General features: G+C 52.1%; 1 protein-coding gene across 1 annotated transcript in view; it reads left to right on the top strand.

Moving 5' to 3' along the window:
* The window catches only part of PER2 (period circadian regulator 2), a 46,445-nt gene continuing 22,943 nt past the window's right edge, over window positions 1-23,502 (top strand). The window contains exons 1-7 of the mRNA XM_033229674.1: window positions 1-384; window positions 11,178-11,426; window positions 11,939-12,001; window positions 13,043-13,197; window positions 16,441-16,562; window positions 18,110-18,311; window positions 22,943-22,994. Of these exons, the coding sequence (XP_033085565.1) occupies window positions 11,197-11,426; window positions 11,939-12,001; window positions 13,043-13,197; window positions 16,441-16,562; window positions 18,110-18,311; window positions 22,943-22,994 (824 nt within the window). The 5' untranslated portion in view covers window positions 1-384; window positions 11,178-11,196. The remainder of the gene's footprint in view (window positions 385-11,177; window positions 11,427-11,938; window positions 12,002-13,042; window positions 13,198-16,440; window positions 16,563-18,109; window positions 18,312-22,942; window positions 22,995-23,502) is intronic.

Below are 23,502 nucleotides of genomic sequence, written 5' to 3' on the forward strand. Positions count from 1 at the left end.
AGGACGACGGGGGGCACGAATGAGCCGCGTCTCCATTGAAGAACCGACGAGGTGAACATGGAGTTCCATGTGCGTCTTATGTAAAAAGAGCGACGGGCACCGCCACCAATGGGCGTGCGGCGCTAGCAGGACCCGCCCCTCGTGTATGCAGATGAGACGGTGTCGCGGCCAATGGCGGACGCCGGGGGCGGGAGCGGCGCGCGCGGTCACGTTTTCCACTATGTGACAGCGGCGACTCGGCCGCGGCGGAGGCGGCGGCGCTGAGGGGCTACGTGCAGCTGTGGGCGGTGGCGGCGGCGGCGGCAGCGGGCGCGGGTCCGGGCGGACAGAGCCACGAGTCGGCGGAGGGACCGGCGGACGGGCCAACGCGAACGCGGCCGGGCGGTAAGTGGCGCGGCGCGGCCCCGCTGCGGCTTACGTAACCGCCGCCGGCGCGTTGGCCTCGGGCAGGTCGGGGTCCCTGCGCCGCTGGGAGTTCCCTGGGCCGCTGGACTCCTCGGCTTGAAACGGCGCCGGCGTGGGGGCGTGTGCCGTTGGCCCTGTCTCAGGTGGAGGGTGGCCGAGCTGCGCGCAATTCGTTTGAATTGCGCTGACACCGCGGGTTGGGGACTCGAACCCGCATTTCACAGCTCAGGAGCCTGAGGTCCGAAGGGTGAGGCAGCGTGTGTAGGGCACCGAGCTGCTGAGTGACTGCGCGCGGGCTGCGGTTCCGTGGGCGATTCTCTTTTGGGAACCCTCCCTCCACTCCCATGGTGAAGGCCAAGGAAATCAGGGGTCAGCGCAGCCGGCCCTGGGATCTGGAGGCCCCTCGGGGAGCTGACTGCCTCCTCTGAGGGTACAGGGCCAAGTCCTGGGCTGGGGAAGGGCCGTGGAAGGGCGCTGATCTAGGAGATTTTCTTGGACACCCACGGGTCTCCTGGAATGGGTGATCAGAGGGACAAGGAAGTCCCTGTGCCAAGCCAGGCCTGGGAACCTGAGGGCAGGGAGACCGCCTGATGTTCGCCCCTTTGCCTCCCCTGGACCACCCTGTATTAATTCCCTCTCCCCGGACTGAATAGAAGGGAATGGGGGTGTCCACTCTTTGGTGCAGCAATCGCACCTACCTTCTGGGATGTACTTTGGCTGCCAAGTCCCAGACATAGACCAGGAGGTGGGAGGTGGCCTGCTTCCCCCTTCAGGAAGGCCAGGGTAAGGGATGACGAGTTGGTTGCCAGGGTTTCTGTAACCTACACAGAAGGAACCCGTTTGGAAAGCTGATTCATACAGAACAACAGAGCCAGAAGGCACCCTGAAAATCACCCGGAGGAACCCCTCAGCCTGACAGATGAGCAAACTGAGGCCCAGGCCGAGGCCCAGGCTGTCTGCAGGATCTTCCCATCGCCCTGGGGCAGGATGAGCTTCAGAGGTTCAGGGAAGGCCTCAACTTGGGTGCTGAATCCTGGGTAGGCTATAATTTGGGAGGAGGGGCCTTAAGTCCGGGAAATGTGTTAAGAACCCCACACCATGGCCAGAGCCCCACATGGACCCCTCTCACTTGTATATGGCACAGCAGGACCACTAGACTTCTTGGCTTCCGAGGGGAGATGCCAACTTCTACCCCGACCTCGGGCTTCTGGTCCCAGACTGGGTGTGCCTGAGAAGAAAACAGGACTCTACCTGAAGGCTTTATTTGGAATTTGAGTTTTAAAATACAAGGTGAATTGAGTTTTGTGTGCTATATGACTATAATGAAGAAAGGGACTCTGTTGTTTTTTTAAGTGGAAGCTGTGTGGTGTGCCAGCGCGGGGATGGTACCGTGGGTGTTTGCAGTTATCTGTCACTGTTGCCTTGGTGTGATTCATTGGTATAGAACTAACGCAGCCCTGGCTTTCTGTGGAGACTGGAGTGCCAGGTGGGAAGGGGGAGCCCTGTGTCAGCCAGCTGGCTGCTGCTGGGAGCCTTGGCTCCCAGTCTGAGCCTCAGTTTCAGTTGTTCGGAGGGACTCAGATTGGGCGGTCTCAGAGGTCTAATTTAATTCCCAGGCTTTTGGTTTTCTGTTACCCTACAGTTGATTTTTCCCAGGTTTCTCGCAGGAGACAGAGGCTTCTGATGATATGCTCTTGCCTTTGGGCCACGTGATGTCCCCCTGTGAGCCACATCTGCAGTACTTACAAGGAAAAAGGAAACATTCCTCTCCTGTGCACTACTTCTCATACACACTGAACTTTCTCAAAAATACTAGTCGTCACACTGCTGTTTTTAAGCCATGATGTAACTTCACCAGGACTCAGCAAACCACGGCTCTGTCAGGTCATTGAACAGCTGGCAGGGCCACTTGGCGTTTAGTCAGAAGAAAGACAGGCTCTGGGTGTGCTTTTACCTTTTGAAAACTACTCTGGCAGAGTGAGCCAGAAACACACAATTCCATAAGCTTGGCAGAGACTGTCCCCACACTTCTGGAAAGCCGGCCAACCTTCAGAACCGAGGGAGAATCAGACTATAGAGGGGGCCTCTGATGGACCCCTCCCCAAGCCCACGCACTCTCCCCTAGGGACCAGACCCGCCTTTCAACTCATTATGCTCCTCGTGTACACATTTGTAACAAGTTTGTTACCATATTTCCAAGTCTAGAGCAAATCAGAAGCAGTAAATGAACAGCAGTGAGGGGTGACAGGAGTCAAGGCCACTTGGTTTTCAGAGGCTGGTAGTTCCCAAGACAGAGTGGGCTGCTGTGCTGAACCCTCACCGGCCTCGAAGGGTTCCTTGTGCTCTTCCTGGGGTGACATAGAGGAATCAGAATCTACTCTTTAAGAAACCAGGTACAGGAGGAGCAGGTGCCTCAGCTTCCCGCAATTCAGAGTAGCTCAGTCCCTGACCACTGGAGCTAGGAGGCTGACACTTTTGCCTTTCTTATTGCTGTAAAGTCTTGTAGTTCTAAAAATGTAAGGATTTAAAAGTCTGAATTGAGAGCATTAAAGGTGTCCTGGTGAGGCCAAGACAATGCCTCCCTGGTGTACCTCCTTCCCTCCGTATTTGGACGGCTGCGGTCACATTTTCCTCAGTTACCCAACCGTTGCCATGGAGAGCGCAGCTGTTTGTTTACCAGGACAAACATTTTCTCAGGATTACAGCAGGCTGGCCTCAGGGAGTTAGCTCCTACCAGGAAGTAGAAAACATGTTATAATATTTGTGGTTGTAAAATCCTGCAGGACTTGCAGAGACAATACATGCTGTATGATCCTTATTATATAAAGTTCAAAAGCAGGCAGAATTCACTAGGCTACGAGAAGCCAAGCTAGTGGGTCCCCGTGGGGTAGATGGTGGCTGGGAGGGCCACAAGGAGCCTCTGGGGGGCTAGCAGTATCCTGCGTCTGGTGACATGTGACATGGGTATGTTGTTTGTGGATATACATCAAGCTGTGACCTCATGAGGTGGGACTCCTCTGGTAACTGAACACTGATTTCTGATTTCCACAAAAAAATGCTTTTCCGCCTTAGGGTGTGAGGGTATGGAGTACAGTAAGACTTCACCAGTCCTGGCAGTGGCAGTGGAAGCTGGAACTGGGTCCCAAGCTGTGCTTTCATTCCTCATTTTTAAACACTATTATGGAAAGTATGAATATCTATGAAAGTAGGGAGGATAGGGTAACGAGCCCCTGTGACCCCACCAGCCAGTAGTTTCTGCTCCTGGCCCCTCTCCTTCCCCACCCCCACCAGCTGCTTTTCTTCCCGATCCCAGGCTCTCCATTCTTGTTGTGGACCGTACTTTCTGAATGGTGCTCTGTCAGGTTGAGGCAACCCAGCTACCAAAAATGTGGCCAAGTGACCTGGTCAGGGGTCCGAGCTTAACCTGTTTCCTTGAGTCTGACTGTTCTTGTGGGCTGAGCCAGTGCGCAGACATGTGAAGGGGGCCTCAAGGGCAGGTTCACGCCCAGAGGCTCATGTTGGCTTCTGGCAGCCCCTTTTCCACCAGGCTGTCATTTTCCGTCCTGGGCTTTGGCACCCTGAGCACATAAGTGCTTGCCCACCCTTCCTCCCCCTACCTGCCACAAGGTAGAAACAGGTTTCCTAGGAGCTCCCCAGGGACAGGTGGTCCAGCCAGCTCTGGGTGCACATCTGTGGAAGGCAGGAGACAAAGTCCACTTTGACAGGGATGTTGGTTTTGTCAGCTTCTCAAAATGAGGCTGGTCTGTTAGAGCCACCAGGGCTGAGAGACGCATTTTCTGGAATGACGAAGTTTCTGATGACTTGGCTTTCACATTTCTGCCAAGCTTACTCTGTCCTCGTTGCAAAAATACTTATCTTCCACCTAAGGTAATGTTGGGGCCCTAGTGAGTCGTATTCAGACAGGCTAACGGGCTGGACTTGGGTGAAAACCAGGAGCTAAGTGCGAAATAGTGAAAACCAGGAGAGCTACGTGCAAAGCGCCCAGGGCCCAGACAGCACGGTGGCTTCAGATACCTGATGCTCCTCCAAGGACTGCCTGGGCTAGGGGTGGCACTGAGTCCTTAGTCCTTTAAATACAAGAATACAAGCCAGAGACAGCTACCGTGACAATTCACTCTCTGTCTTAAAATTACTTTTGTTACCCGTCTGTTTTTCTTTTCTTTTCTTTTTTTTTTTTTTTGAGACAGAGTCTCGCTCTGTCGCCCAGGCTGGAGTGCAGTGGCCGGATCTCAGCTCACTGCAAGCTCCGCCTCCCGGGTTTACGCCATTCTCCTGCCTCAGCCTCCCCAGTAGCTGGGACTACAGGCGCCCGGCTAGTTTTTTGTATTTTTTAGTAGAGACGGGGTTTCACCGTGTTAGCCAGCATGGTCTTGATCTCCTGACCTCGTGATCCGCCCGTCTCGGCCTCCCAAAGTGCTGGGATTACAGGCACACACCATGACGCCCAGCTAATTTTTGTATTTTTAGTAGAGACGGGGTTTCACCATTTTGGTCTGGCTGGTCGTGAAGTCCTTACCTCAGGTAATCCACTGCCTCAGGCTCCCAAAGTGCTGCGATTACAGGTGTGAGCCACCGCGCCCAGCCCCCTCTCTGTTTTTCTGTGGTGATTAGCAGTGATAATACAAGCTAATATTACAGTCCAGATACCTTGCATGGATTGTGTCATTTAATCCTTGTAACAACCAGTAGGAGGCAGAAACTACTGTTATCCCCGTCTCACGAGTGAGGACACAAGGCACAGAGAGGTTAAGGAACTTGTCCGAGATCACACACTTAGGAAGTGGTGAAACCCAGCTGAAACCCAGGCCATCCAGGACCTGTCCCCTTAGCCACTCTGCTGCTGCCTCTGATCACCTTAATGACTCACTCAGAGCATAAAGGACCAGCTGCTTGTCTGGGAGAGGGCTGTGGGGATGAGATGGGTGGTGTCCAGGATGTTGGGGGGGGGGGTCAGGAGTGACAGAATGCCCTTGGTACCCTGGACAGCCTCTTGGCAGCTCCACTGAACCATGGCAAGAGCGCCCTGAGAGGTCTCCTCATTTCCACCTTGCCTCAACCCTGCACCTCCATTGAAGTGTAAGTCAGAGCTTGTTGCACAGAACTCTCCACGGTTTCCTCTCGGAGTTCTGACTGCCCCCGCAAGGCACTCCGTGATCTGGCCTTGCTGCCGCCCTCCTACCCCTGCCCGCTCTGCTCCAGCCTCGTGCACCTTCCTCAGACAGGTCAGGTGCTCTCCCACTGTAGGGCCTTTGTGTGCTGTCCTGCCTAGGATGTTCTTCCTCTGGTAGCCCACTCTCCACGCTCTCCAGGTCTGCCTTCAGCCTCTCTTGTGAACGGAGTCTGAGGGGAGCCCTTTACTGGGAATTGCAGTCCCAGGATAGCAGTAGAAAAGGAAAAGGGAGGTGAGGAAGAAAAATCTGGAAAGCACACACAAGATGACACCCTGCTGAGATGAGGCTCTGCCTTACAGACAACACACAGCGGGGTGCTCACCCCGTTGGGACCTCTTCAGAAAGCCTGTCCCAAAAAAGGAAGGAAGAAAAGAAAGACAACTTCAGAACGGTCCATGTGAGGGAGAGAGGGAGGGGTATTTTCTGCCAGCTCCACCTTGCCTCCTGCCCAGCATGTGAGCTCTCCCTCCTGTCCAGCTGCCTCATCAGACCCTTTGGCGGCAGCCGGGACAGTGAGGGGCAGCAAGGACCACCACAGTGGTGTGGCACGTTGTCCGAGTCCACACAGGGCAGGCAGAGCCAGAGACACCCAGTCCCAGCCTCAGGTGTGAAGCCAGAAGGACCTGCTGGAGCACGTGACTGCAAACCTGAGAGAGCGAAGCCCAGGGACTCTGAGTCAGTTCACACAGGAGGGCTCAAGTGCAAGGTCCTTGCCAAATGCCACCTACACCTGGGGCCACCCTCATTGAAATGTCACTCCCAGCCCCTCTATTCCCCCTTGCTAGTTGCCTGCTGTACTGTATATTCTACTTTCTTATTTATTGTCTGTTTCCCCCAATGTAAGCTCCCTGAGGGCAGGAAAGATGTCTGCTCTGTTGTCTGCCCCAGTGCCAGCCCTCAGTGCTAAGCGAGTAAGGGCAAGTCAGTGGGAAACTGCTGGCACCAGGCGGGCCCTGCCTGAGTGCCATCTGTCCTTTTTATTGTTGTCGTTATTTATTGTTCTTGGACTTGTTCGTCTATGTCTGAGACTCTCCCCACATCAGTGTTTCTGGCCTCCGTCCTTTTAGTGGGTGTATAGTATTCAGAGCATGGATGTCCCAGGTTTCTGTCTTCAACAGTACGTGCCAGGCCCTGGGGATCCAGTAGTGACCAACTCAAACCCCTACCCCCATGGAGCTTAGGTCCTAGAGGGGAGGCAGGCAGTAAACAGCCCCGCCCCTCAGTGCTGGTGAGGAAAGCCCACAGAGCGGGAGTGGAGGGCACAGAGAAGGAGCTGGTGGGGAGGCAGTGCTGTTCATGCAGGCTGTCCAGGGCATCTACAGGAAGAGGGCTGTGGGCACGAGGGAGCAGCAAGTGCAGAGTCCCTGTGGTCAGAGCACACAGGGCAGGGGCCAAGGGGTGAGCAGTTAACAGGACATGCCCAGGAGATTGCAGGAGCTGGACTTGCAGAGCCTCTGGCCCTCGTGCCCACTAGAGCTGTGCTCTGAGCAAGGGTCTGAGCACAGGCCGGGTGTAAGCTAAGCCCCTTCACCAGGATCGCTCTAGATGCTGTGCTGACCATAGCAGGGCCAGGTGGAGGCACGGGACCAGTTTGGAATCTGAGGCTGGCTCCTGGCCAGGATGATCGTGGACAGGATGCGTAGCCTCCTTGTTGATGGTTCTTTCCAGGTTTTTATATTCCATGCTCACACATCTCTGTGCGCATAAATAAGCACTTATCTGCAATGGATTCCTGGAGGTGGGAAGAGTATGCAGATTATAAACGTTGCTGTGAACTCAAATTTCTCCCCAGAAATACCCTATTACTACACTACCATACTCAAGAGCCACTCCTCCACCTGACCAACGCTGAGTGTGAGCAGCCCTGTTAATTTTTGGCAACCTGATGGGCAAGATAACCTCATCCTTTGCATTTTCCTGATGCTAATGAGGTTGAGCCTGTCTCTACAAATTCACAGATCTTTGGTGTTTCTCTTTGTGGGAATGACCTAGACAGTCTTCGTGCTTAGTCTCTCTCTTCCCAAAAGGTATTACCATTCATCTTTCATTGAATTTGCTAGAACTGCCATAAAATGTAAACAAACAAACAAAGACTGGAGTAATAGACTTGCTTATTTTGTTCCTGACTTTAAGTGGAATGATGCTGGCATTTTGGGTTTTATATGACTCAGGATATTGATAAAACCAGCTATATAACCCACAATCAAGTATCCTGTAATTGAGATTTCCTCCCTTTGACCATAAGCTTTTCCTCTCAGAGCTATTAATATATGTAGACAGCTGGGCACAGTGGCTCATGCCTATAATCCCAGCACTTTGGGAGGCCGAGGTGGGTGGATCATGAAATCAAGAGATTGAGACCTTCCTGGCCAGCATGGTGAAACCCTATCTCTACTAAAAATACAAAAATTATCTGGGCGTGGTGGTGTGTGCCTGTAGTTCCAGCTGCTCAGGAGGCTGAGACAGGAGAATCGCTTGAACCTAGAGGCGGAGGTTGCCGTGAGCCAAGATTGCACCACTGTACTCCAGCCTGTTGACAGAGCGAGACTCTCTCTCAAAAAAAAAAAAATGTAGACATTGTCTTATGGAAATTTAATATTGCTGAAGATATATCCAAGACTAGTATGATTTTTTTTCATCCTTTATGGGTAACTTGTTTGTTCTCTTTGAATGTTGGTAGGATTTTCTTTATCCTTGGAGATACCGTTTGTCATCTGGATGCAGTTAGGCGTTGGACTCCTGTCCTTTGATTGGCAGATTCAGCTCTGTCTTTGGCTCAGGATGGTTCTCTATGTGTCTCGCTCATTATGGTTTCTGGTTTATTGTTCTCGTCTCTTTCAGAAAGAGCTGTAATCCACAGGTAAAACCCGGCCCTCCTCCGTCTCTCTTCCCTTCTCCTTTCCCTTTGCATTTTAAAAGTTTCTTATGTGTCTCCTCCGTATCACTGAAGCCATTTTCTTTTTGTTCACTCTGAACTTTGTCCTTTCTAGTTTTCCATTCTAACGTGGCATTTTCATCTCAGACTGTGGCCTTATCGCGTCCCTCATTGTTTCATTGAATCCATCACTTCTTGTGTTTGTAGGATGAAAAGTGGATGCTGTCCTAATTTGCTGCTTCCTCTGTGGCGTGAGGGTTGTGTTCAGTTGTCTTTGCCGTGTCTTTTCCACAGCCCCGTATTGGCTTCATTCTGTTTATTAGTTTGTGAGCAAGGCAAGGTCTAGTCAGCCCTGCTGTTCTCCAGACACTGATGTGGGTGAACTCTTCGTGAGCCCCGCCTCTCAGCGGGCTGTCCTGGAGTGGCTCACCCGTGAACGGACTCGACCTGGGGAAGGGGGTGCTGGAGGCTCTCGTTGGAGCTTAGCCATTCAGTTCCTAGGGCCAGCTGTTGGAATCCGGCTCCCTGTGTGTGCGGCCCTCAGTATTGCTGGATGGTTTCGAGCCCGTTCTCAGAGTCGCCCTGTGGGGGAGGGCGCCTGGGGGTGTTCAGTGGGTGAAGCGTGTCCAGGAGAACCTCTCCTTCCCACAGGCTTTCTGTTTCTGGGTCCGTTCTTCTCCCGCAGCTTCCTCACGAAGCATCTTCCTGGTAGTAGAGCTGTTGACGGTGCGGCCTTGATCATGGTTCAGGCCGTCTTCTTGCATGGTGGGGGGTGGCAGGGATCTCAGCACTAGCCACTTCCTCAGGGGGATTTGGACTCCAGTGCACTCTTCATGCTCCTTCCATCTGAGCGACAAGCAGCAGGACACACCTTCACTTTGTGGCGAATGATTGGGACCCTTTGGGACTTCTAGGGCTGCTGAAAATGATCCCTCCCCGCGACCAATTGTATGATCCTTGGTCATTTCACGTGGGTTCTGGTGGGAAGGAGGTGGAAGGGGAGGCTCTCTCAGAGCTAGATGGGAATTGGAGCATAAGATATTTCACAAGATTTGGGGTCTGGAATCCAGCAAGCCTTCTCTCCCTTGTTCTGCCTGCCCGGGAAGGGCCAGACGGATGCCATGCAGAAGTGGCAGTGCCATACTGTGCCAGAGTTGGGGCTGAGCACAGTGCAGTGGCAGGAAGCAGGAGGTCCCCACGCAGCTGAGCCTGGTTGTAGGGTGGGGGTCCCATCTTCAGATGCCGGCAGGCTTGGAATCCAGGGCTGTCATCTGCTACTGTGTGACCTGGGGTGAGCTACCCACCCCTGTTGGCGCCTCTGTAGGACAGTCCCCTGCACACCATGTAGACAGTGATCCAGAGTTGCTGGGAAGGCTGTGTGTTGGGTGCTTAGCATCATGTCTGTAGTCAGCAGCGTCACTCCAGAGCCTCACAGCTGTGTTCGTTAAGCATGACCGCTTGTGTCAAGCAGGGCTTTCATCTAGCTCTCTCCAGTGCCCCGCTTAAGTGGGTGCCTGCTTCCTGCTGGGACCCTGCTGCAAACGCTGTCCTGGGGATGGGGGGACATCACTAGGTGAAGAAGGGAGGACCCAGGATGGCACTTTGGCCTCCCACTTGCTAATCAGTCCCACCCCTCCCTACTGCCTGTCTCTGCTCACTCCGTCAGTTTGTGTCCAGGATGATCACTGGTCTGTCTCTTTTCAGCCACTCCACCCACCTACCCCAAAGTGCTGAGGTAAAGCTTCTGTCCAGCACCGCAGTGCGAGCCTGTCCAAATGCAAGCTGAGTTCCATGGGCCTGGCACTCAGAGTGCCTCAGCAGCTCCCAACCATTCCTAGTAAATGTGAAGCCACATTGTCCTGGCCCCTCACCATCCCACTTATACATGCCTGCGGGGCTTGGGACTCCCGAGCTGCTGGGAGGGTTCCACACCTGCCAGGCCCCTCTGCCCTCTTTAGCCGGCAAGCCCTGTCTGTCCCCATGTCTCCTGCTAGCCTTGGCTCCTCCTCCTGTAACTGTGCCGTGTGTAATGGCCAAGATTTCTGAACCCGGCTCCCCTACCCCACCATCATCTGGGGAAATTTATAAAAGGCAGATCACCCATTCAGAGGGACTGTATGTTTCTCCCAGCACTCCACAGGCTGGGCGGTGACTGTCAGTGTTCTTGTCTGCCTTCTGAGGAGGCCGCCAGCAGCTCTGTGTCGGGGGCTGAGGCTGCCTCATTCAACCCTCTTCCTAACCCATGGCAGATAGGAGCTCTGTCAGTAAGAACAAATAAGTGATGTGATGAACTCATATGTGTGTGATTGATCCCGATGAAAGGGCAGTTTTGGCTGGGTGCGGCTGGCCACAGCTGGCCTGTAATCTCAACATTTTGGGAGGCTGAGGCGGGCAGATCGCTTGACTTCAGGAGTTCAAGACCAGTCTAGGCAACATGGCAAAACCCCGTCTCTACCAAAAATACAAAAAATTAGCCAGGCATGGTGGTGAGTGCCTGTGGTTCCAACTACCCTGGAGGCTGAGGTGGGAGGGTCGCTTGAGCCCAGGCACTGCATTCCCTGTGCAAAGGAGTCAGACCTGTCTCCAAAAAAGAAAGAAAGAGAGAGAGAGAGAGACAGAGAGAAGAAAGAAAGAGACTGCAGTTTCATTAGTAACAGAAAGAGTCAAACGGGTACTCTGCCTGACAGCATCCCTCTGTTTACCAGCTTCGTTCCAGAGCCCATCATGAATAGATACACGGAATTTCCCCCCAGCCCCAGTAACCCCACCAAGGAGCCCATGGAGCCCCAGCCCAGCCAGGTCCCACTTCAGGAAGATGTGGACATGAGCAGTGGCTCAAGTGGACATGAGACCAACGAAAACTGCTCCACGGGGCGGGACTCGCAGGGCAGTGACTGTGACGACAGCGGGAAGGAGCTGGGGATGCTGGTGGAGCCACCGGATGCCCACCAGAGGTGAGTTCAGCCTCTGGCCAGACGGAGGCCGGGCAGGTTGTTCCTCAGTGGCTCATTTCTGCTGGGATTTGATTGCTTCTGCAATCTTTAAATCATGAGTATCAAGTTTTTCAAGATTTTTGAAAATGACTAAAATGTGCCAGTGTCTGTCCTTCCTTACAGTGAGGCCCTGTTGATTTTGTAGATCCAGTTGCCAACAGACAGGTACTGGGTGGTGTAAGGAGATCTTGGGAGGTAGCAGTGGTGGGTAACCCAGCCAGCGGCTACTTACACAACACTGGGCGGTTTATGGAAAAGGAACTGGCTCCTGTTGTCATGTGTTTCTGTGTCCTAGTACTTAGTTTTTCTCATGTCTGAAAGTTTTATGTTCCAGCTTTATCTTAACCTTGTATTTTTTAAAATCTGTCTTACCGTGGTGTTATCTAGCCTGTTATCACTGGTAGGGTGGCAGGGGGAGATGTGTCTGGAACATACAGTTGTCTAAATTTTGCTTTTATTTCTTGTTTTCATAGTCCAGATGCCTTTAGCCTGATGATTACAAAATCTGAACACAACCCATCTACAAGTGGCTGCAGGTAAGGCCAATTAGAACTTTGTACACAGAGTTTTTAGAGAAATTGAAAGACTTCTTATTGGAGATTAGTTTTTTGGGAGTGACGTGGCTTTTTTTAAGCTCTGCTAAAACCCGTCTGTGTGGCTGTGTGGGTATGAACCCAGCCTTACCCTGGCCTTTCAGACAGTGACTGTGTCCCCTCGCCATCCAGAGCCCCCAGGATGTCACTCCAGTACCTGTAGCTCCTCCCAGCTCTACTCGAAGCCGACTTTGCCTGAGTCTTGGGCATTTTCATCTAGAATATTCTTCACTCTTCTTAGGTGTTTGTAACAAACTTACCCTATGTCAATTTTCCTGTCACCTCTGGAACAGAACCCGGCTCCTAGTGCAGGACCTGTGGGCACTTTGCATTGCCTGAGAAACCTTGATTTCCATCATTCCTTCTTCACCCTCTGTTCCAAACAGGCCCGTCTTCATCAGCCCTGCTGTCCTGTCTCTCTAACATCTCTGTATCCTCAATTAATGTTTGAAGACCCTTCTCCACAATCCCCTTTTCTCTGTGTTCATGGCTCACTTTTATGTCCCAGGAAGTCACTGTGCTGTCCTCTGTAATCCCATCACTCAGTCCTTCTTTACCTGGGGCAGGGAAGGAGGGCACAACTCAGGGCACAGTCCACTGCACCAGACTGTGGGTGGACCAGTATCCTTTCCTGAGCAAAGCCTAGCTCTAACCCTTGGCGGAAAGGAACACAGTTGGAGGGACTTCTCCAGCATTCAGTTGGGTTAGAGCGGTGATTCTTGACCAGGTAGAATTTGTCTCCCAGCAAGAAACATCTGGCATTGTCTGTCGATAGCTCTGATTGTCATACCTGGCTGTGGTCTTCCTGGTCTATTGTGGGTGAGGCCAGGGATACCGCTAAATGTCCTGCAGAGCCCCACAAAGGACCATCCAGATCAAAACGTCTCTAGAGCCGAGGCTGAGAAAATGGACAAGAGGCACGTTTCTTCAGGAAAGGACACCTAGGAAGCTAACATTTGGCTGCCTCTTTCTTGAATCCTGCAGTAGCGACCAGTCTTCGAAAGTGGACACACACAAAGAACTGATAAAAACACTAAAGGAGCTGAAGGTTCACCTCCCTGCAGACAAGAAGGCCAAGGGCAAAGCTAGTACGCTGGCCACCCTGAAGTACGCCCTCAGGAGTGTGAAGCAGGTGAAAGGTACGTCGGCCTCGCACTTCTGCTCCAAACCTATAGAAATATGTTTTAAATCCCCCCAAATTATAGTTCAGATTGTGTTGACTTTCTAAAACTTGAGGCTCATCACAGCTCACTGTAGCCTCGACTTCCGGGCTTAAGCGAGTCTCCTGCCACAGCCTCCTGAGTAGCTGGGACCATAGGCATGTACCACCACGCCCAGCTAATTTTTGCATTTTTTGTGGAGATGGGGTCTCACTGTGTTGCCCAGGCTAGTCTCGAACTCCTGGACCCAAGCAGTCCTCCCACTTCAGCCTGCCAAAGTTCTGGGATTACAGGTGTGAGCCACTGTGCCTGGCCTGGCCTTTTTCTTTACAGTGGAAACTACCAGCTTTGGAACTTTGAAGAATTCCTCAGCTGTGTTGGTCTGTTGTGACGAGCAGGCAGAGACCATCAGTGTGAACCAGGGTGGGGAAGGAAGGTGCCCTGCAGAGCATCTTCACACCTCCTGCCAGCTGGTGTGTGAGCACCTCCCGACTCTGGAGGTGGAGCTGTGCCTTTTTTTTTTTTTTTTTGAGACGGAGTCTTGCTCTGCCACCCAGGCTGGAATGCAGTGGCCGGATCTCAGCTCACTGCAAGCTCCACCTCCCGGGTTTATGCCATTCTCCTGCCTCAGCCTCCCGAGTAGCTGGGACTACAGGCGCCCGCCTCGTCGCCCGGCTAGTTTTTTGTATTTTTAAGTAGAGACAGGGTTTCACCGTATTAGCCAGGATGGTCTCGATCTCCTGACCTCGTGATCCGCCCGTCTCGGCCTCCCAAAGTGCTGGGATTACAGGCTTGAGCCACCGCGCCCGGCCGGAGCTGTGCCTTTTCATGTGTTGCACACATGCACTGAGGGGCTGGTGGATCTTTTACATTAAAAACGTGCATAAAAGAAAAATCTGAAAGGCTTAAGGTGAAGCAGTAGCTGTATTCTATTATCATCAGTCGTTTCAAAGCACAGTGTACAGTTAGGACAAAGTTCCTCACTAGTAATCATGGGTATAAACTCATATTTCAAGCAGTCTTCATATTTTTGAGTGTTTCAGTAATTTTTCATCAGCAGTGAGCAGGTCATCAGCACTCACCTCTGGGGTCCCTTGAGCCAGGTGTAGAAGGGTTGCTCTGCTGTGTGCTAGCTTGGACTTGCATTTTTGGGTGTTGTCTTTGGGTGTCCTATAGTTTCTCTGCAGGCTCCTCCCTAATCCCATTGTCCATTTGGTGAGGGTTGATATAGACAGAACAAGGTGCCTCGGCTGCTCGTCATTGCTAATCAGGTCTAAAGATAAAATCTGGTGCCCCTGGGATGAGCACCCCGCCATGGAGGGCACCGCTCTGGGCCTGTGTGCCCATAGAGGCCCCCTTTTCTGGAAGGAGAAGCCGGAAGGGAAAGTTCATTGAGGTGCTCTGTTCTCAAGTGATTATGTCCATTTAGGGTGTTTCCCTGTTGGCATCTGCAGTAACTTCAGAGCTCAGAAGCTCTGCCACATGGACATTTTCCAGACTCTCCAGCAGTTTATATCTTGATTTCAGAGCATACTCAGATATGTGCCTGTTTCTGAAATTACTGAAGGTGGCAAAACTGAAAGCAGATGAGACCCAGCTGTGGATCCAAAGGTCTCCTCACCACACTGCAGGAAGCACATGCATGGCAGAGTCCTGGGTCAGTCTCCTAACGCAGCCCCAGGTTCACGTGTCCAGGGCTCTCCTAACGCAGCCCCAGGTTCACGTGTCCAGGGCTCTCCTAACGCAGCCCCAGGTTCACGTGTCCAGGGCTCTCCTAACGCAGCCCCAGGTTCACGTGTCCAGGGCTCTCCTAACGCAGCCCCAGGTTCACGTGTCCAGGGCTCTCCTAGCGCAGCCCCAGTTCACGTGTCCAGGGCTCTCCTAGCGCAGCCCCAGGTTCACGTGTCCAGGGCTCTCCTAGCGCAGCCCCAGGTTCACGTGTCCAGGGCTCTCCTAGCGCAGCCCCAGGTTCACGTGTCCAGGGCTCTCCTAGCGCAGCCCCAGGTTCATGTGTCCAGGGCTCTCCTAGCGCAGCCCCAGGTTCATGTGTCCAGGGCTCTCCTAACGCAGCTCCAGGTTCATGTGTCCAGGGCCTGTTGAGCCCTGAGGGCAAGTGGCAGCCTCGAGCTGGCCCCTTTGCTCCCCCCTGGAGTGAGGGCCGCTGTGTCCATGAGCACCGACACCCAGAGACAGGCTTGTCACCCCAGAGCCCACTGGATAAGCCAGGATGGCGTGGGAACTCAGATGGAGTGGCCCCTCCTCTTCAGATTCTATTTTGAAAACTTTCTTTCACATGTTCTTGTGCCTGCTATTTTTTTAAGCAGTCAATTCTGCCTGGATGGGGGTGTCTGATGGCATCACCCAGGGAGTCAGATGTGCAGGGGTTGCCATGTGGTCCTGTGTGGAAACGTGGATGTACCATCATGATTAAAGACCTTCTGGAGGCCAGGCACAGTGGCTCACGCCTGTCATCCCAGCACTTTGGGAGGCCAAGACAGGCAGATCACGAGGTCAAGAGATCGAGACCAGCCTGGCCAACATGGTGAAACCCCGTCTCTACTAAAAATACAAAAATTAGCTCGGTGTGGTGGCATGCACCTGTAGTCCCAGCTACTTGGGAGGCTGAGGCAGGAGAATTGCTTGAACCCCTGGGAGGTGGGAGTTGCAGTAAGGTGAGATCACGCCACTGCACTCCAGCCTGACGACAGAGCGAGTGTCCATCTCAAAACAAAACAAACAAGAATAATTAGCTGGGTGTAGTGGCGGGTTCCTGTAATCCCAGCTACTTGGGAGGCTGAGGCAAGAGAATTGCTTGAACCTGGGAGGCAGATGTTGTAATGAGCCGCGATTGTGCCATTGCAGTCCAGCCTGGGTTACAAAAGCAAAACTCCATCTCAAAAAAAAAAAAAAAAGAAGCCCCTTCTAGAGAACGTGAGAGGTAGCAGGAACTCTGACCATGTAACCTTAAATAATGTCGTTGCCACATTTAAAAAATGTTATAATCAAAGGCCTTCTGATGTTTCAGGGAAAAATATCCTGATTTCTGTTTGTGAGTTTGTTTTGCCTTCACCTATCCATGTGTTCTGTGTCCCAGGAAGACGGGATTTATATCCCACCTTTTCATTTGAGAAAAATAGAGCCCCCAGTTCGTAAGAGCTAGTGACTATCTCTGGCCAAGTGCTGGGTCCTGCCCGCTGAGTGTGAGCACTGTCTATCCTGCAGCCAACGAAGAGTATTACCAGCTGCTGATGTCCAGCGAGGGTCACCCCTGTGGATCAGACGTGCCCTCCTACACGGTGGAGGAGATGGAGAGCGTTACCTCTGAGCACATTGTGAAGAATGCCGTAAGCCTCTTCCCGAAAGTTTCTTTCTAAACGGTGGGAGTTCCTCCTCCAGGCGAGCTAGCTCAGAGCAGTGGCCAGTGGCTATAAGGCAGGAGCGTTTGGGGTTTTAGCAGATAAGTTCCTACCTTTAAAAGGAAAAATGTGAAGCCAGTGATTCTGGAAGTGGCATTCATGTTCTGGACTTCTGCCTTCTGTGAGACTGTCTTCTTCGTCCCTGGCCAACTTGGTCCTGTAGCTCATGGGTGCAAGGACAAATCCACTGTGACTGAACTGGGGGGTCTTGGTTTTCATGTCCTCAAGGTGAGGAGACAGACTTGGTGACAGTCAGTTCACTTGTCCAGGGCTTTGCGGTCATGAGGGGGAGCTGGGATTGGAGACTCCAAAGCCCATGCATTTTTAAGCACACCCAAAGGTGGGCCCCTTGGAGGGCACATGGGCCACATACACACACCCCTGCTCTACCACCCTGAGTTCTCAGCCAGTGAGAGCAGATGTAAGGGCCAGCGGGGACCCCACGTGTGCTGGGACCATTGTGAAGCTGGCCTCATAACAGGGCTCCCTAATCCTTCCCATCTTCCTCCAGCGTAACCCCCAGGCAGACCCCAACCCTGAGCCCAGAGGGCCAGCCAGCAGCAGAGCGCCCATGGTGGGCTGGAGGGGCCCACCCAGAGGCCTCTGCTCCCCAGGAAGCCCCTAGAACCCTGGGAGAGAGCAAGGCTGGTAGAGGTTGTTGGGGCAGGCCAAGTGAGCAGAGGGTCCCCCACGTCCTTGTCACCCAGCCTGGACACCAGGTGCCATGTCCAAGACAGTGGGGTGAGTGGCGCCTTCCAGTGGGTGGAGGCAGCTGGGGTTTATTCCACCAATAGAACCCTGATGCATTGTTTCAAATAATACCGTGTTGGACCTCCCAATATCTGTAACAGGTGTAAGAGTTAAAGAGGAAAGAAACACGAAATGCAGCTTGCCAGTCAAAGACAGGTTTCCTTTAGTGAAAACCTGAGAGGCGCTCCTGGCCGATTTTGGTCAGGAGCGCTTTCTCTGCAGACTGAGACTATATGTTGGTTTCAGGGTGAGGAGCTTATCCCAAGCCTGGAATGTTTGTGTGTTGGAGGAGTGTATGGCAGGGCTGGACCGTCTCTGGGAGCGGGGAGGTTATCTTGGGACAGGCATCTTTCCGGGCCCCGGAGGGGGATTATCTTGGGGCTAGCGTGTCTCTGGTCAGGGAGGAGTTTGGAATGTTTCTGGTTGGAGATGTTACTTGTGGTTTATGGTCATGTTGACCTTAGCCATTAGGCTGATGCCCTTTGGATGTAGGCCATTTTTTATTAAGGTGAACTTTAGAATGAGGGGCTTGTCCAAGATGGCAAGGCTCCTGCTCTGTCAATAGGCAAGATAGGATTTGTTGGTCAGGGCTAGGCAAGGGGCTCAGAGAGCCCCCCACCTCTGACGCTCCTGGTGGGCGGCTCCCTCCAGCCTGCCTGCCTGAGTCGGATGTGGTGTCCAACCCCATCTGACCTTGTCACCAGAGCCCTACTCTTCCTTTTCAGGATATGTTTGCTGTGGCTGTGTCCCTGGTGTCTGGGAAGATCCTGTACATCTCTGACCAGGTTGCATCCATATTTCACTATAAAAGAGATGCCTTCAGCAACGCCAAGTTTGTGGAGTTCCTGGCGCCTCATGATGTGGGTGTGTTCCACAGCTTCACTTCCCCGTACAAGCTTCCCTTGTGGAGCGTGTGCAGTGGAGCAGGTGAGGTCATCGAGGTAGTGCCTTGTTCCCTCTGGGGTCTGGAAAGGGGCCAGGAGCTGGGCCCACCCCAGATGTGGTGCAGGCGCCCTGCCTCACCTTTCAGAGCCCACCTGTGGGGGCTGCCAGCTGCCTGCTCTGGCAAAGGTAAAGGATAAGCAGTTGTTCGTCTCTTCAGAATACATTTAGTTAAAATAGTCTTTTAACACATTTCAGAGAGAGAAACCATTGAGCATTTTAGAAATGAAGTTGTTTTGAAAAGCTGGAATCGGCCGGGCGCGGTGGCTCAAACCTGTAATCCCAGCACTTTGGGAGGCCGAGATGGGTGGATCACGAGGTCAGGAGATCGAGACCATCCTGGCTAACTTGGTGAAACCCCGTCTCTACTAAAAAATACAAAAAATTAGCCGGGCGAGGTGGTGGGTGCCTGTAGTCCCAGCTACTCGGGAGGCTGAGGCAGGAGAATGGCGTAAACCCGGGGGGCGGAGCTTGCAGTGAGCTGAGATCCGGCCACTGCACTCCAGCCTGGGCGACAGAGCGAGACTCCGTCTCAAAAAAAAAAAAAAAAAAAAAAGCTGGAATCTTGCTGCGATGGCAGTCGTGGGAGGCCGGATCGGGGGGCAGTGGGGAGCATGAGCGAGGCGCCCTGCTCCCTGCACTCAGGCATCCCCCTACCACCTTGGCAGCTACAACCAGTGAGTGGATCATGTCCCAGAATGACTTCCTGAGGGTTCTTTGCCTTGACCAGGGCTGGCTTTGGGTATATAGGCTGTGAGGTCCCTAGGCAGATGCCACTGGCCCCCGAGGCACTGCGGGCCAAGTGTGCTGCACTGTGGGTGGCAGCCTTCGTAGCTGCCAGGCCTGCCACTGTAGCTATCGTCTACCCTGCCTCATTTCCAGGCTCCACTCCCCAGCCAGGCCCTCCCAGCCGGGTCTGGTCAAGTCCCTGGAGCCAGCTGGGGGCGTGCCTGCCTCTGGACCTCTGCCAGTGCCTCCGACCCCCACTCTCCTCAAGGCCTCCTGTGCCCCAGCTCCTCCCTGCCCAGCTAAGTCAAGGACCAGTGAATTCTCAGGGGCCTTTCCAAGCTGCTGATTTTGTATCATTTTCTGTAACTAGTCATTGCTTCTGCTTTCCTAATTTCTTTTGAGTAGATGAAAATGTTATATGAAAGACCTAGATCTAAGATTTTTTTTTTTTTTTTTTTTAGTTTAGATTCTTGGCCGGGCGCGGTGGCTCACGCCTGTAATCTCAGCACTTTGGGAGGCCGAGGCGGGCAGATCACGAGGTCAGGAGATCGAGACCAGCCTGGCTAACACGGTGAAACCCCGTCTCTACTGAAAATACAAAAAAAATTAGCCAGGCGCGGTGGCGGGCGCCTGTAGTCCCAGCTACTCGGGAGGCTGAGGCAGGAGAATGGCGTAAACCGGGGAGGCAGAGCTTGCAGTGAGCCAAGATTGCGCCACTGCACTCCAGCCTGGGCAACTGAGACAGACTCCGTCTCAAAAAAAAAATAAAAAAATAAAAAAATAAAGATTGCCATGAAAGCAGAGATTTCTTTTTTTAAAATCCCTTTCAACTCTTAGGGAAACACCTCTTCCTTCATTTCTGATGAGGTTGCCCGATTAATTTCATATTTTTACTAGACATTTCACATTTTAAAGGAAGTTACTGTTTCACCAAAATACCAATGTAAGCCTTGAATGCCAAGTTGTTTCTGTTAGAACTGACTATCCCAAAATTAGGTAGCACTAAATGTTTGGGGCTTCTGTTTCACTGTGGCCAGGCCTCTGCACACCTACCCCAAAGTCTGAGGCAGCTGAGTGGCCAAAGAAAGAGGCTGACAAATTCAGTTTCTTAGAAAGAAATATTTAACAGGGACTTAAGAACGGAAGCCATGCGTGCTGTGGGTGGCGATGAGACAAGACTGGATCCCAGTGCCATTCCCTCAGACCTAGGGCTTCTATGGGACGGGCACACAGGCTCAGAGGGAACTGGCAGGAATTTGCCCTGAGGGCAGGATTTACCTTAAGCACCTGCTCTTACTCAGGAACAGTAGGTAAATGAAATCTCCAAGGCCTTCCCAGAACTGGGGTTAATCAAAAGTCAGCATGGAGGCTTAGCTTCCAAGATATAGCTGCTGTGGCCTCCACAGCTTTCTTTGTCAATGTTCTGGACTTCCGTGAGTGTGCTTAGTTGGTGTGTTTGCAGCAGTGCACCGTGAGTGTGCTCAGTTGTAGGTTACTGTGTTTGCAGCAGTGCATCGTGAGTGTGCTCAGTTGTACCTTGGTGTGTTTGCAGTAGTGCATCGTGAGTGTGCTCAGTTGTAGGTACTGTGTTTGCAGCAGTGCATCGTGAGTGTGCTCAGTTGTACATTGGTGTGTTTGCAGCAGTGCATCGTGAGTGTGCTCAGTTGTACATTGGTGTGTTTGCAGCAGTGCATCGTGAGTGTGCTCAGTTGTGCATTGTGGTGTTTTGCAGCAGTGCATCGTGAGTGTGCTCAGTTGTGCATTGGTGTGTTTGCAGCAGTGCATCGTGAGTGTGCTCAGTTGTGCATTGGTGTGTTTGCAGCAGTGCATCGTGAGTGTGCTCAGTTGTGCATTGGTGTGTTTGCAGCAGTGCATCGTGAGTGTGCTCAGTTGTGCATTGTGTGTTTGCAGCAGTGCATCGTGAGTGTGCTCAGTTGTGCATTGGTGTGTTTGCAGCAGTGCATCGTGAGTGTGTCAGTTGTGCATTGGGTTTGTGCAGCAGTGCATCGTGTGTTGCAGCAGCAGTTGTGGGCATTGTGTGGTGTTTTGCAGCAGTGCATCGTGAGTGTGCTCAGTTGTGCATTGGTGTGTTTGCAGCAGTGCATCGTGAGTGTGCTCAGTTGTGCATGGTGTGTTTGCAGCAGTGCATCGTGAGTGTGCTCAGTGTGCATTGGTGTGTTTGCAGCAGTGCATCGTGAGTGTGCTCAGTTGTGCATTGGTGTGTTTGCAGCAGTGCAGTTGTACATTGGTGTGTTTGCAGCAGTGCATCGTGAGTGTGCTCAGTTGTACATTGGTGTGTTTGCAGCAGTGCATCGTGAGTGCTCAGTTGTAGGCTATTTGGTATGTTTGCAGCAGTGCATCGTGAGTGTGCTCAGTTGTACATTGGTGTGTTTGCAGTAGTGCATCGTGAGTGTGCTCAGTTGTGCATTGGTGTGTTTGCAGCAGTGCATTGTGAGTGTGCTCAGTTGTGCATTGGTGTGTTTGCAGCAGTGCATCGTGAGTGTGCTGAGTTGTACATTGGTGTGTTTGCAGCAGTGCATCGTGAGTGTGCTCAGTTGTACATTGGTGTGTTTGCAGTAGTGCATCGTGAGTGTGCTGAGTTGTAGGCTATTTGGTATGTTTGCAGCAGTGCATCGTGAGTGTGCTCAGTTGTACATTGGTGTGTTTGCAGTAGTGCATTGTGAGTGTGCTCAGTTGTACATTGGTGTGTTTGCAGCAGTGCATTGTGTGTGTGCTGAGTTGTACATTGGTGTGTTTGCAGCAGTGCATTGTGAGTGTGCTGAGTTGTACATTGGTGTGTTTGCAGTAGTGCATTGTGAGTGTGCTCAGTTGTACATTGGTGTGTTTGCAGCAGTGCATTGTGAGTGTGCTGAGTTGTAGGCTATTTGGTATGTTTGCAGCAGTGCATCGTGAGTGTGCTCAGTTGTAGGCTATTTGGTATGTTTGCAGTAGTGCATTGTGAGTGTGCTCAGTTGTAGGCTATTTGGTATGTTTGCAGTAGTGCATTGTGGGTGTGCTCAGTTGTACATTGGTGTGTTTGCAGTAGTGCATTGTGAGTGTGCTCAGTTGTACATTGGTGTGTTTGCAGCAGTGCATTGTGGTGTGCTGAGTGTACATTGGTGTGTTTGCAGCAGTGCATTGTGAGTGTGAGAGTTGTACATTGGTGTGTTTGCAGTAGTGCATTGTGAGTGTGCTCAGTTGTACATTGGTGTGTTGCAGCAGTGCATTGTGAGTGTGCTGAGTTGTAGGCTATTTGGTATGTTTGCAGCAGCAGTGCATCGTGAGTGTGCTCAGTTGTAGGCTATTTGGTATGTTGCAGTAGTGCATTGTGAGTGTGCTCAGTTGTAGGCTATTTGGTATGTTTGCAGTAGTGCATGTGAGTGTGCTCAGTGTAGGCTATTTGTATGTTTGCAGTAGTGCATTGTGAGTGTGCTCAGTTGTAGGCTATTTGGTATGTTTGCAGTAGTGCATTGTGAGTGTGCTCAGTTGTAGGCTATTTGGTATGTTTGCAGTAGTGCATTGTGAGTGTGCTGAGTTGTAGGCTATTTGGTATGTTTGCAGCAGTGCATCGTGAGTGTGCTCAGTTGTTAATTAATTGATGTGTTTGCAGCAGCATCATATACCGTTTTGAAAATGTAAGCCTCCTGGTGCTAAAATTTTAGTGCTGCATAGTTTGGAATGCACCACACTCATGAAGTGTATGTAATTTTAGTCAAAAATGTAATAGAAGGTTTCTCACATAAAGGATTTAGTTTGTGCTTCCATAAATTTTCAGTTTTCACCTTGGCTCTTGCTTGATTCCGCTGCTCCTCTTTCGTTTGTGAGAAATGAGGAACAGTGTATTTAGTTGTTGATTTGGATGAATGACTTTGGACTCTCTCTTCTAGATTCTTTTACTCAAGAATGCATGGAGGAGAAATCTTTCTTTTGCCGTGTCAGGTAAGCCTTGTTCCCAGTTTTCTTAAATTAGAAAACCATACAAACATTTCACCCCAGTGCCACTCCGCTTGAGGCTGGGGGGCATGAGCCCTGCCTGCAGGGACCCAGCACGCCTGTTTCTGAAGTCTACCAGAAAACACAGTCAGTTACATTTTAAATGTGTACAGGTTGCTAAGAATGCGGCCAGCAGGGGAGTGATTTAACCTGCCCCTCATGGAAAATGGTGGCCAGGGGACCCTGTACTGTCTCTTTGTCTCCTGCGAAGACCTGTACCCAGGGTCAACAGAGTTTCCAAAAGCACTGCATCTTTTGGTTGTCTTTGCGTTTTTCTGGGGAGAGACCCACAGCTTTCCCCACAAGGGTCTTGGTCCAAACCAGGTTGACTGATTGAGCATCCAGCCGCACTGTCAGGGGTGGCCCTGAACCAGACCCTGGCACCCTCAGGAGTCAGGGCCGAGGTCCTGGAGGGAGCAGCACACCTTTCCAGTCTGCATTACCCACCCAGAGT

This window comes from Trachypithecus francoisi, unplaced genomic scaffold, assembly GCF_009764315.1.
Source record: "Trachypithecus francoisi isolate TF-2019V2 unplaced genomic scaffold, Tfra_2.0 Lachesis_group13, whole genome shotgun sequence".
In the NCBI taxonomy this organism is placed as follows: domain Eukaryota; kingdom Metazoa; phylum Chordata; class Mammalia; order Primates; family Cercopithecidae; genus Trachypithecus; species Trachypithecus francoisi.